We start from the raw sequence: 12,477 nt of genomic DNA on the forward strand, positions 1-12,477 counted from the left end.
AGCTAACACCTAAGGGGGGAATTTTGCTGTTGTGATGGCCACTGCTGTTGTCTAGAAGATGAATTGGTGAGATCTGAGGAACTGCCCATACCAGGGGGTGTCAAACAGAGAACGCCCATCTTAACTGAACAGCGTGTATGAACAGTGATGTGAGTGATTCTTAACTTTCATTAGTTCCTGAACTACAGTAACATAAATGTACAGTTCTTGAGGTCTCAGTCAATGTCCCTGCTCCAGACCATGACTCTCACTCGGACCTTGGGGGAATCAGGTGATTTGGAAAATGACTGAATTTTCTCTAGTGGCTTAACACGGCACCAGTTGACAAAGCACCCAGAGAATAATCGGCCAAACTGTGAATCATTCATTTTGGGGGAGGAACGAAGAGCCAATGGCATGGCACAGAGTGGGGAGGTGTGTCACCTGTACCACCTGCCTTCTCTGCCTGACAGCCCTGGTTGCAAAAGCCAGAGGACAATCTGTCCTCTTGGAGATCACCCTGGAGTGGTGGCGCATTTGAATCGTGCAGCATCTTGCTTTCCTGCACCCTTCCTTGTACCTCCCTTTCCTCTTATTCTCCAGTTTGCCTTGCCTTTCCTCCTCCTATTTCCTCAGCAGCTATGACCAGCCTGAAGGAAATCTGTCGTGGCCTTCCTCTAAACCCTCTGCCTGAAAACAAAGGTCGGAGAAAAGGAATACCCCATGCACCCGTGAGAACACCCAATCTCACTGCTCAGGAGAAAAAGGTAACATGGGGTTTCACAGGGCCTCATTTCTCTTCCTTTCAGATAAAGGCAGCTTGCAGCAGCAAACCTGATTGCCTCAAATGCTTTTCTGAATGGGAAGCTAAACTTTGTGTCAAATGTATTTCCTTGGTGTTATAATTCACTGTGTAGTGGGACAAAGGACTGGAAACTCTTCTGCTCACTTCCGTTCTTCCTCCTCCAGAATAATTGGGTTGATATGAGGGAGATTTGCTGCACACCACCTTCCATGGCTGTTGTCCACACCTTTAAATGGCTAAACCAGAGGCATTAGACTTCAATGCTGTCAATCCAGCATTGTTCCTTGAAGATGAAATTCAGAATGCTGTTGCAAAACCATTGCATATGTATGGGAGTGAAAGCTAGCACCTCCAATACAATAAACATCAAAGGTGATGAATCGGCATCATGGCAGCAGCTACACATCTGTACATTTGCATAAAAATCCAAAGATGATTTATTTTAGCCAGTAGTCCGGGCATCCTGCAATTTAGGCGAGTTTGTAGGGAGTTAAGTTAATTATTTGTCTTTAGTTGCGTAATTATTTTCCTGTCTCTTTTTGTTTAAATAGTCTTCGTGCACACCAAAGTAATCATTGCATTATTTCATGTTCAAGACTAAAAAAATCAGCAGCAGAAAATATTGGTCAACGGGTGGAGATCTGTAGGAATTTGTGTGGGAGAGGATAAGGTGGGTTCCTTAGTTTGGAAGTCTGTGTTTCATCACATGTAACACCACTTACACTGAGACATTCTGGTCAGAACACAGAAGTTCCTTCCCCAATAACAACTTGCACACAACTTCCTTGCCTTCGTGGGAGTTCCCCACTGGCATCAGCAGTCAAATTCTTTCAAAGTCCACTTCCACAAACAGAGGAGAGTCTAGTCAAAGGGTAGAAAGAGGAACAGCTGTGAGATATCCAAAGAGGATTTACTTCAATGTCAGGAGCATTCATGGCTGAGGCATCCTGTCTGTGCCTGGGAAAGCTCAGACCCGTGGAAATGCGGTTACTAAGTGTGCAGAAGGGCTGTGGTGGTGGCTGTGAAGATAACAGAGTGGGGAGTGAGTTCCACTGCATGTCAGACCATTGCCAATCATCTCTGTTTTATTCCTTGCCTTTGCTAAATCACTTTTCCCCAGAAGTCTGATATAGCGGGAGGGAGTCCATGTTGCAGGAGAGGAGATGGTATCTCCCAAAAGGATGCCAAACCTTGCTCTCTAACCTGGAGGGGGGAAGGCAATGATAAGGTCTTCACTCCCTATATAGAAACTGGGATACTTTCCTGCCTTCTTTGGAGCAGTAGACTGGTTTTCTGCCACCAGTTGACTGTGTAACATCCGTCTCTCTGTCTCTCATCTCTCCATTTTACCTACTACATGTGATAAGTGGTCATGCTAGTTGGTATTTCATTAGACTGTTAAAGATTTTAAGGCTTCCTTTATGATTAATCCTTCACCCTAAACTGTTAACAGAATTAGAGGCTCAGCTTGTGTTTGTTTCATATCTGAAAGGTCAAATCTCTTTTTTTAAGAGGTGCTCCATGCTTAGAAAAGCATGTAGATGGAAGGTTGTCTGTCTACAAGGGTTTTTTAAGTCTTGAGACAGGCTTCCAGATTTTGTTGACACTGTGTAATGCTGAGCATATTATGAGACTTGCCTTTATGTATGACTTTGTATTCACTTTCTAATTGAAATATTCCGAGGAAACTTTGACAGAAGTGAAGTTAATAGTGCTCTGCTGATTTCCTCTGTGTTTTTCTCTCTTTTCATATGCTGTGATTCCCCTTTTAGTTCTTGTTACAATAACAAACCTTACCACTGCCTATGTTTTATTTTCCTGGGCCTCCTTTTGTGGTTATAATAGAAATCCTATAAGTGAGATGTATAAAGATCTGTGTGTTTTGGGACTTGCTGAAGAGGTATCTAACTCTTCCTATCATACCAACTTTAATCTTCTTGGATAAATTGAGCCATATCTCAGAACTGATTCTGATTATATGTTTCCTGAGTTCTATTCCTTCAGCATTCTTTGCCTGAGGCCTGAAACAGCCACATCCTCTCTCTTTCCCTCCCTCCACAGCTCAGGAAACCCTAGCTTTCTGTTTCTCAGCATCTGTATCTTAATGTAAATATGTTTCAAAGAAACTACCCTTAAAATCTAGGTGTGGTGTGTGCTTTGCAGAACAAGGATGTTGCATGCTCTGTACTCAGTGACATACCAATAAAGCTGGAGCAACTTGGGAAGAATGGGCACTTCTCGGTGTTGCTCAGGATCAGAAAAAATGGCATGGCTTCATCCATGCAGCAATGCCCTTATGGATCTTAGAGCCAAGTCATGCTACAGTCCCCCTGCTACCCAGCAGGATCCTCTCTCACCCGACTACAGTCTCTTGTGTTTCTAGGGGGGGCACTGAGGTCAGTAATGGGCCTTGATGACCCTGATGAGCCTCTCCTGAGGTCTCCTCCCACACCCTCTGCCCATAGACTTAGGGGCTCCATTTAAGCTGAGGCCTGGGGTTTCAATCTCAGCTGTGTTGGAGATGTCTTTGTTTCTGTTTAGGGTATCCCTGTACTCAGCCATGGGCCTCTTGGGTCTGCTCTCCCACCTGTGGGCTGACATCCCCATCTGAACCTCCCTGGGGATCTCTGTGCCTCATCTCTTCATGGTAACTATCACCAGACCTGGTCTTGACTTGCATTTCCTGCTTGGTCCTGGACCTGCACAGCAGCCTGGTCTTGCCAGATGACCAGGACTCCTGGTGGAACCTGTCTGCCATGCCTGGGCTGCCCTGTTCTCCTCCCTCAGGTAGCACAAGGCTGGGCCCTGGCTGGTGAGGTGCCTGCCCTGGCTGTGTTGGCTCTGCTTGGCTCCCTATTCCTTAGGGTGCAGCTGTGACCCCCTGCTTGGGGACATCCTAGGTTGAAGAGCTGAAAACCAGAGCCTGGGAGCTCATTCAGCACCTGAAGCTGTTCTTCAACCTTCTGGGGAAGAAAAGGAGCTTCCAACTTCTATGATTTCTTTGCACATCCAGAAATGAGGCTACTTTAACAAGTTTATATGGTTGGGAAGGTTGACTTATTAGCTCCTTGTTCCGGTTTGAGAAAGGGAAAGTGAAAAAAACCCCTGTATTAATTACATTTTGGTTTGGGTTTAATTACTTTGTATTGGGGTAAAGTAGTCACCATGTTGGTTGAGTTCATACTGCCTCTCTAGTTTGAGGTATTACTGTCTTTCTGGCCCCAAGGCCTGTTTGCCTATCCACAGATTGCTCAGATTTTGTCCCTGGTACATAACTTTTACAGAGCAGGGGCACGAATCCGGATTTCTATTTTTCTGTGCTTGGTGATGATGATTTATAAAAAGTCAACAGAGGTATTGGCAGTTGTTCAAAGTGTGTATGATATGTGGTTTCTCTATCCTAACTCCAGTCCTAGTTTCACTAGCCTGTTTTGGGAATTTATTAGTAATTATTAGTAATTGCACCCAGTTTGTTAGAAGACAAGGAGACGAGGTTTCCCAGCCTTTCATCTCTCTCCCCTTTAATTTTGGTACGTTATCTTTTGAGAATGTTCGGTTTCCCCTGGGTGTTAAAGAGACCATCCTCCTGGTACTTTATCTGGTAAGTGTCCTCTATACGGTCTGCAGCTCGTCTAGAATCAGGGCTGAGGTTTCCAGGGTGGCTGATGCCACACCTGACCCAGGTGTGGAAAAGCAGGAAGCTGCTTGCCTCAGCTCTTGCTGCTGCAGAAGCACGCAGAGAAGGTAGAGCGACCTTGGAGCACAAATTGCTCTGAAAAGTTCATCTGGCTTTTTTTCTTTCTCTCGCAGTGTTAAAGGCACAGGAATCACGTCTGGGCACAGAGCAGCAATAGGGGATACACATCATAAAGTCACCCCAAGACACTCCTGTTTTGGGACATTGGATGACAAAGAACTTGGTTAAACTGTCACAGCTCATAACCCATTTAAGGCAATGGCCAGTCAGAAATCTCCATGCTTACTTCCCAGCTGAGCTGATTGAACTGGGACCTATCAGGCAGAATAAAAAATGATACTATCTTGCTTGCTGCTTGGAGAATAGTGCCACCAAAGAGCCCGGGTCTGGCTGTCATCAGGCAGAAGATGGCAAGTGGGAGGGAAGCATCATCTCCACTGGAAAAGGGGCAAAACTAAGAATGAAATCATAGAATTAAGCCAGTCAGTTCCTCTCCTTCTGCTTCGCTCTCCCTCAGCAAACAGGGAGACTGTAAACCTTAATGGTCTCGGCGGTCTTAAATCGAAGTCCTGGTGATCCATTTCAGAAAATGGAAATGAATGCCATTCCTTGTGAAGAGGTTTCCTTCTGGCTCTTCAACAAACACCAATTAGCAAACAGGCTGCTTTACTTGATTTCTCAAGAGAATCTTCCAGCAAAGAAAATTAGCTGATTGATTGGAGCAGGATTTCATGGGCTCTCTTGACTATATTTTAGCATTGAGAGGTCTAAATCTTGATTAAATAGCAGCAGAATCCTGTTAAAATATATAAAGTCTAGGGAGTATAAAAAAAAGACACCCTACTAGTGATTAGAGCTTAAACACAAGAACCTAATGTCAGATCCAGCTGGGAGACTTGAGGCAGACTTTGCGTTTGCCTACATTGCACAGAGTTGAATTAAATCAGTAACTCACCAAATTCAGGGCAATTTTTTTTTAAATAGCCTTTCAAACTCAGGATTATAACCGCAAATAATATTTTTAAGACAACAGCAAACCTACTTTTTCAGAGGTACTGAGCATATGCAGCTTATTTTTCTGTCACTGGAAGTTATGAAGAGGAAGGACGCCTAAATAGCAAATACAGAAAAATATTGAGAATACAATGTGTCAGAGGCAAATCCCTCCTTCTAAAAGCCTAGGATAATGATTTTTATGGTGCTTTAATGAAATGTATCATCTTCCCACAAAAGCATAATGATCAGCCTATTTGAATTTGCTCCTTGAGTGTCTTTCTCAGGTTATTCAGTTTATGATTCAGTAATGAATGTATAAAATTCTTCCTGATGCACATGGCCATTGCCCTTCCATAAAGCAGTCAGGCTTCATCTAAGCAATTTTGAGCACCCCAGCTCTTTTATTGAAACATTGTTTCACAATCTCTTACATTTAAATTCTTCTAATTTCAAGACTATGATTTTTTTACAGGTAATTCACAGCTATTTATTCCTTTTCCAGCATTTCCCTGAAGCTTCTTCCTGCTTTGACATTTATCCTGCAGTGAGACAGCAATCAAATGTCACCTTTATTCAGTTAAGCTAAAAAAGCCATAGTCTTAGTCCCCTTTATAAGATCTCTATTGTCTGTTCAAGGTGCCCTTCCCACATTCCATGTAACATTCAAGTTCATGTTTCATTAATGTTTGCATCATCAAAATTCAGGCTTCTGCTAATGTGTAACATTAATAGGATAGAGGCTCAGTCTAAGTGAATTTATTTGAAAATCAAACCAGATTTTTCTTGCTTGAATTTAATGGTGAAGAAAAATATCTGCCATTCAGTTTCATTTTAATATAAATGATATATTGATCGAAGACTGTGGGTGATCCTTGCCACAATGGAAGCCTTACAGTTCCCTGTAGTTCTCAAAGGCACCCAAATAACCAATGTTTGCCTCATGATTTTATTTTTGCTTTAGAAATTTCTTATATCTAGAACCTGCTCTGATGGCTGCTCACCTCTGAGAGTGACTTCGGAAATCCCCATGTATTTGTCATTGTGTGGGTATAGCTGGGATTTTTGTGTTTATTAATAACATGCCCTTGAAAAATGACTGCTTATCTAACTGGAGGAGAATGAAGTGGTATTAGAAAATAGAATTTGCGTTTTCTCATCTGGTAAATAGGTTTTTCCCACTTGCCATTCTCTGTGTGGAATGGCAAATCTAATTTGTAGGATTTTACTGGTCTGGTCCTCAGGTGGTGTCAATCAGCACAGCCTCACTGAACTTGAAGCTGAATGCCTGCTCAGGAGCAAGAGTGCCAGCAAAAACCTTTCAGTATTAGGCATTTTAGATTTAGAGGTATCGTTCCTTTGGTGTGTTCCAAGGGATGTGAGACCAGAGTGCTCAGATGAAGGGGCTGGAGAGCCCTAACCATCAGAGCCAGACCTTGGACAGGTTGAATGAGGAGTTTTGTTGCTGAGCTGACAGTTTTGTGCAGCTTTTCAGCACCGCTCACCAGGGTGGCTGGGGATGATAATTACACTGGATGGTTCTAGATGCCTTTTCTCTGGATATCTGCACTACAGCCCACCCTTCACCCCCTCAGCAGGTGCTTGTATCCACAACTGAACTGCTCATGGCAGGTGTCACAAACTCTCTGCTCAGCCCTCTCAAAAACTGAGCTGTTATCAGATTCGGAAGCAAACTTGATCCCTTTCTATCCTTTCCAGAGCCATTAAAAATCAACCAAAGGAAGATATGGAATTCTGTATGATTTGTGAATCTTTTCAACTGAAACTCCTTTGGATGGTGTTGCCACTTGCCAGGGAACTTATAAGATCTTTGCATGAAACTGGCTATTTAAAGATGACAAAATCTTTGTTCTCATTGTGGTTTTAATCAAATGAAACACAGACTACAGAGACATGACTTAACAGGCTGTTACTAAAGATAGTGATTTATTTATGGATTCTTTCATCCAAAAGGACATACTGTACTTTGCAAACCATGGCTAATGTCTTTCAAGGCAATAGGGGGTGTAAACCACGTAGAATCATCTGCAGAATTTAGCTGAGTGCCTAATAATCACTTTAGCTAATTTGGAAGTGATACATGTAGCATCAATAAAATAATGTAACCCAACACCCTCTGCAATACATTAGGATGCTAAATGGAGTGAATCTTCAATAAAACTTAGCCCAGGAACATCTTCATCTGGGAGTATGTCACATAACCATGGGCTAGGATCCTTTTTTGAATGGAAAGTACAGTAGGATCTTCAGTGTCTTGGAATTTAGTGACTTAAAAGGATTTCTGAACAAGGTTTATTTGGGTGAAATGATGGGGAGGAGACGGAGAGCCAAAGATCTGAGGGTGTCCAGGGATTTTTATAGTGGGGATGGAAAGGCGGGGATAAGGGGTATACAGCCAATGGGATACTTGACAGGAGGAGGGTTTGAGGGTGTGAAAAACGAGGTTTGCTCTCCTGTGAGAGTTTAAAAGTTTAATAAAAAGACAGTAAGAGACACATAAAATAAAGCACAGAGGTAATGGCCAGGTGCCCGGTGATAGTCCTTTTTATACCATTTTTACTGTCTGTTCTTTATGCATATTCAAACTTTTCCAGGAGCTGTTCTGCATGGCCGATCCTTGGCTCTGCCTTTTTAGAGCATGCACATTTTTCTGCCTTGCGGTTTTATTTCTTTTGATTCTTGGGCCTGGGCTCGCTAGGTGAGAGTTGATAGTAGAGTGGGCCTCTTAGTTCCCCAGACAGTCAGGGTTGATAGCAGCTTTGGGCCTCTTTGCCCCCTGGGCAGAGCGGTGATAGCTGCTTTGGGCCCCTTTGTTCTCCGGGCAGTGTTGATACCAGCTTTGGGCCTCATCCTCTGTTCGCTTGGAAGTTATCTTACTCGCTCACACTTGCTAAATTCTTGCTAAAAAGAAAGAAATCTACATCCACACAGCAAAAGCATTTCTAACATTATATAATATTCACCTTAATACTTGCGAGAAGCCAATATTACGATATGCGTTTATAACAAGGGCAAGGGAACCAATGGGATTAACACAAAGGAGGGTTTTAGGGAAGGAACCAATGGGATGTAGAGTACTACAGAACTTTCTAGAATTAATACATATTAATTTAGAGGAAATGAATATTAACAAGCTTATACATAAAGCAGGGCGGGGAAAATACTAACCAGTGATACAGAAGTATGCCGATAACCGAACTGGGGGATTATGGCTCTCACCCTAACTACAGAGTGAGGCATTAAACCTCGGTGACTGTTGGATCCTCAGGGGTCACCGTGGCTGCAGCCACTTGTACTGCCACACTGTGTGATATTGATAATATTGAGCACCACTTACCAAATCTCCAAGGTTTCTCCATGCAGATTTGGGGACATTGGTGGGAAGGGGCTTGTTACAGGTTTACTGCAATTGAACCTACAAGAAAAGATCCAGATAGAAATGCTTCAGTAGGGAAGCAGAAATGAAGTTTCTCTGGTATGAGCTTGTTCTTTTGAATTGCACTGTCCTTGTAACGGCTTAGGCAGGCTTCCAGGTGAGTCTGGTTAAAGTTCAAGGCGACCCACCTACCTCCATTTCTCTCATACCTAGTTTTTTTCTCTCGTTTATTTTTTGTGTGTTTGTTTTTTGGCAGCTGGCTCTGTGCAATGCCTTGCGCTATTTCCCACCTGAAATCCAAAAGAAGCTGGCACTGGAATTTGCTGAAGAACTCAGGCTGTATGGCCACATCTATATGTACAGATTCTGCCCAGATATTGAGATGAGGTAAGGACTGGATGGTTCATGTTGTATTTGGCTGCCATTTGCTTGCCAGCTCTCACCCGTGGAACTGACCTTTAAATAGTGGCCTTACTGCGTCCTAACTTACCTCTTGTAGAAGTTGTCATAACATATTAATGAAGCTCATCATCTGATAATTTGGATGTTCTGTGTATTGCAGTGATTTCATTTCCATGGAGGGCCACTCCATGTTTTGGGATGCTCCATGGGATTGGGAGGGAAGCAGTGTGTTCCTTTCTGGATAGGCTGTGGTGGGCCTGGGCAGTCTCACTGCTGGAAAGCTCAGTCAGCACAGGGAAAGGACTGAGCCAGGCTGTGTGTGTGGCAATGCCAGCTCTGCCCCACACAGGGATCTCAAAAACTCTGTCCCATGGCAGGGCTTAGTTTCTAGGGGCCAGTCATTACTCAGACAGCTCCAATGACAACCTTGACAGAAAACTTGCAGTAGTTCTGAGCTGCTGCCAGTCAAGTCCCAGCTGAACCAAGAAGTAAGACCAGGTGAGTTGCTGGTTGGGTTATCCCAACTCTCCTAGTGCTCTCGGAGCAGAGGAAGCCTTCTGGGCTTTAAAGGAAAGGCAGTACATTTTTTCCATTGGAACCTTTATGTGACCCTGGTGTGTAATAGTCTGTGCCTGTTGGTCTTGGACCATCACTTCATTCTAGGGCTGCTGGGGCTAATGTTTGTGAAGCAGAACTGATTTAGTGAGGGCTGCCAGGGACTAGCTGCTTTTTTTAGACTGATTCCTTTTTGCATCAGCAGGGGCCTGGTTAATGTCCATACAGAAATCTGAATAAAGCAAATAGAAAGCACTCTGATTTCCACAGACAACTATGCTGTTCATATATTAGCCTGAGGTCAGATCTCACAAAATTCAGCTAAGGAGTGGACAAGTGGAAGACTATCTGAAAGATTTTGCAGAGCTGGACTTCAGAGGGCCCTGTACTAAACTGCAGATGATGACACCTTCTAAGTAGGCTTGGATGAGACAGTCCAGCAGCTTGTTTCCATCACTGGCATCCGTGACTCTTTGATAGCTTCAAGTTTTTTTTATTTTGTTACCATTTCACTGATTACTTGCTAATAGATTATTGCAGTCTCAGAATGAGAAAACACCTTTTGATCTCTGTAGTCTGAGAGTATTTGATTTTTGTTTTGTGTGTCCCAGGGACCACAGCTCCATTTAACAGTCATGTTCCTATGCCAGAGCACTCAGCTGATACCTGAAAGTTGGGTTTCTTATCTTCTGAGCAATATTATGTGTAAATATATCCTCTTGATGAATCACATCATTCCACAGAAATCCTCTTTTATCAAGTTTAGAAAAGCAGAAATCCCTAATAAAAAAAGCATTGCGGAAAAACTCAAAGGTTTTCTCTCCTGGTTTGGCAATGACTACAAGGCGTTTGTTTTAGTACACTGATGTAAAAAGCCAGAATAAAGTGCATGGGATCGTGGGAGGAGCTCTTTTTCTCAATCTGTAGAATATTCATTCCAGATCTTGGCTCATGAGCTGGACAGGGGATGTCCAAATTTTTTTTTTTTTTTTGTAGGTGGCACTCTTTAGCCTGACCTTTTCAGTGTAACTTTCCCTGCACAAAGCAAGTGTCCAGCCATTGAAGGTCTGTGGTCCAATAAAAGGAAGATCATTTAGAAACCATGCCAAAAGATCCCATCCCTCTTTAGGAATCTTCAGCATTGGTAATAGTGGTGTTGCTTACAGAAAAGGAAGGAGTAAAACTCTTGATCAGTGGTTCTACTTCCTTTAGGTGTCATACCTTGGAGGCCTCAGCACAACTGTACTAAAACCTGTGCAAACACAGCAAAGGAACTGTCCCTGCCCTGAACAGCTACAGTATAAATCCAAGAGTAGAAGTTTTACAGCAATTTGATACACAAGCAGATGGTGGAGGAGAAGATAACAATGAGATGATCACAGCAGGTGACATTAAGGACATTAGTGCCAGGCAACCTGAGCTGGGCTAACTTTGTGGGTGTTTCCCACACTTCACCTCTCGGCTTGTGGATGAAGTGCGTCTTCGTAAAAAGGCCCATATTTCTCCTAACTAGTTCAGTTTTTGAGAGTTTCTTGGAGTCTGAAACTCAAGCCAAGTGTTTTTTCCTTAGATACTATCTTAAATAACAAGGGTGGGTGAGCCTGAAGGCAACTTCCAGCGATGCTGTTTTCCTTGGCATTGCAGCACTTGGCTGCTTGGCCTGGCAGCTGTGTTGCAGAGGCCACTTCCACCATCTCCCCCCCAAAAAAATGCGTCTGAAAACCAGTGAGCCATCGTATTGATCAATTGTGATTAAATAATTCAGCAAATGATAAGTCAAATGCAATTTCTTGGTTTTGCTTCATTCTGATAATAGTTAAAACCTGATTTTCCTGTTAATGTACATATATAACTTCATATCTGTACATTTTTTTCTTTACTCTTCCCTCTTGAATAAAAGCCTGCAACTCAGACAAGTTTGAGTATCCCTGGCAAGCAGAGATATTCCTGTGGGGTGTGTTGTTCTTGTTCCTCCTGTGAGCTAGAGTGTTTCTTTTAAATTTTTGTGCCTCTGCTTTCAGAGCGTTCCCCATAGGAGAATACCCTTGCAAGACCAAATCAGCTGCTGCCATCATGCTGATGATCATGAATAATCTGGATCCCTCTGTGGCTCAGGTAAGGTACAGTAAAAGGAACCTGGATTCATAGGCAGCAGCAAATTGGCAAGATACTTCCTGCATGTGTTCTCACATAAATACTGACAAATTTAGACATACAGGTACTGTATGCAGGAGCTTGGTCACTGCCTGAAACACAGAGCTCAGCTCTTGGTACATTGCTTCTACAACTTATGTTGAAAAATTAGTGCTGCTGCTTCCTGTGTCTTTGGAAGCTCATCCCAGTGACAGTGTTATAGTAACAAGCACTTAATTTTGAAAAATAATATTAATTTTTGTTCTTATTGCTTTTACAATGTTACTTTCTGATTTTAAGAACATAGAGAGTTTTGATGCAATAAGCTCTAGAAAAGATTTATTACGGAGATGGCAAAAGTAGCTCAGAGATACAGTAAAAGGTTTGAGAAAAGTGCTTGCCTTAATATTAAATTGCCTTTTTTAGTTTCCTCAGGAGCTTGTCACTTACGGAGGAAATGGGCAGGTCTTCAGCAACTGGGCACAGGTAGGACATTGCTGGGTTTACAACTTGTTT

At 42.9% G+C, this 12,477-nt stretch overlaps 1 protein-coding gene across 1 annotated transcript in view; it reads left to right on the forward strand.

Annotated features, from left to right (window-relative positions):
* Window positions 1-453: 453 nt before the first annotated feature.
* UROC1 (urocanate hydratase 1) overlaps window positions 454-12,477 on the forward strand; it is a 39,188-nt gene continuing 27,164 nt past the window's right edge. Inside the window, exons 1-4 of the mRNA XM_042016671.1 lie at window positions 454-746; window positions 9,128-9,258; window positions 11,850-11,943; window positions 12,388-12,447. Coding sequence (XP_041872605.1) covers window positions 621-746; window positions 9,128-9,258; window positions 11,850-11,943; window positions 12,388-12,447 — 411 coding nt within the window. The 5' untranslated portion in view covers window positions 454-620. The remainder of the gene's footprint in view (window positions 747-9,127; window positions 9,259-11,849; window positions 11,944-12,387; window positions 12,448-12,477) is intronic.

The sequence above is a fragment of the Corvus kubaryi genome, unplaced genomic scaffold, assembly GCF_017639235.1.
Source record: "Corvus kubaryi isolate FWS band 111438036 unplaced genomic scaffold, C.kubaryi_AGA036_p1.0 136, whole genome shotgun sequence".
NCBI classification, from domain to species: domain Eukaryota; kingdom Metazoa; phylum Chordata; class Aves; order Passeriformes; family Corvidae; genus Corvus; species Corvus kubaryi.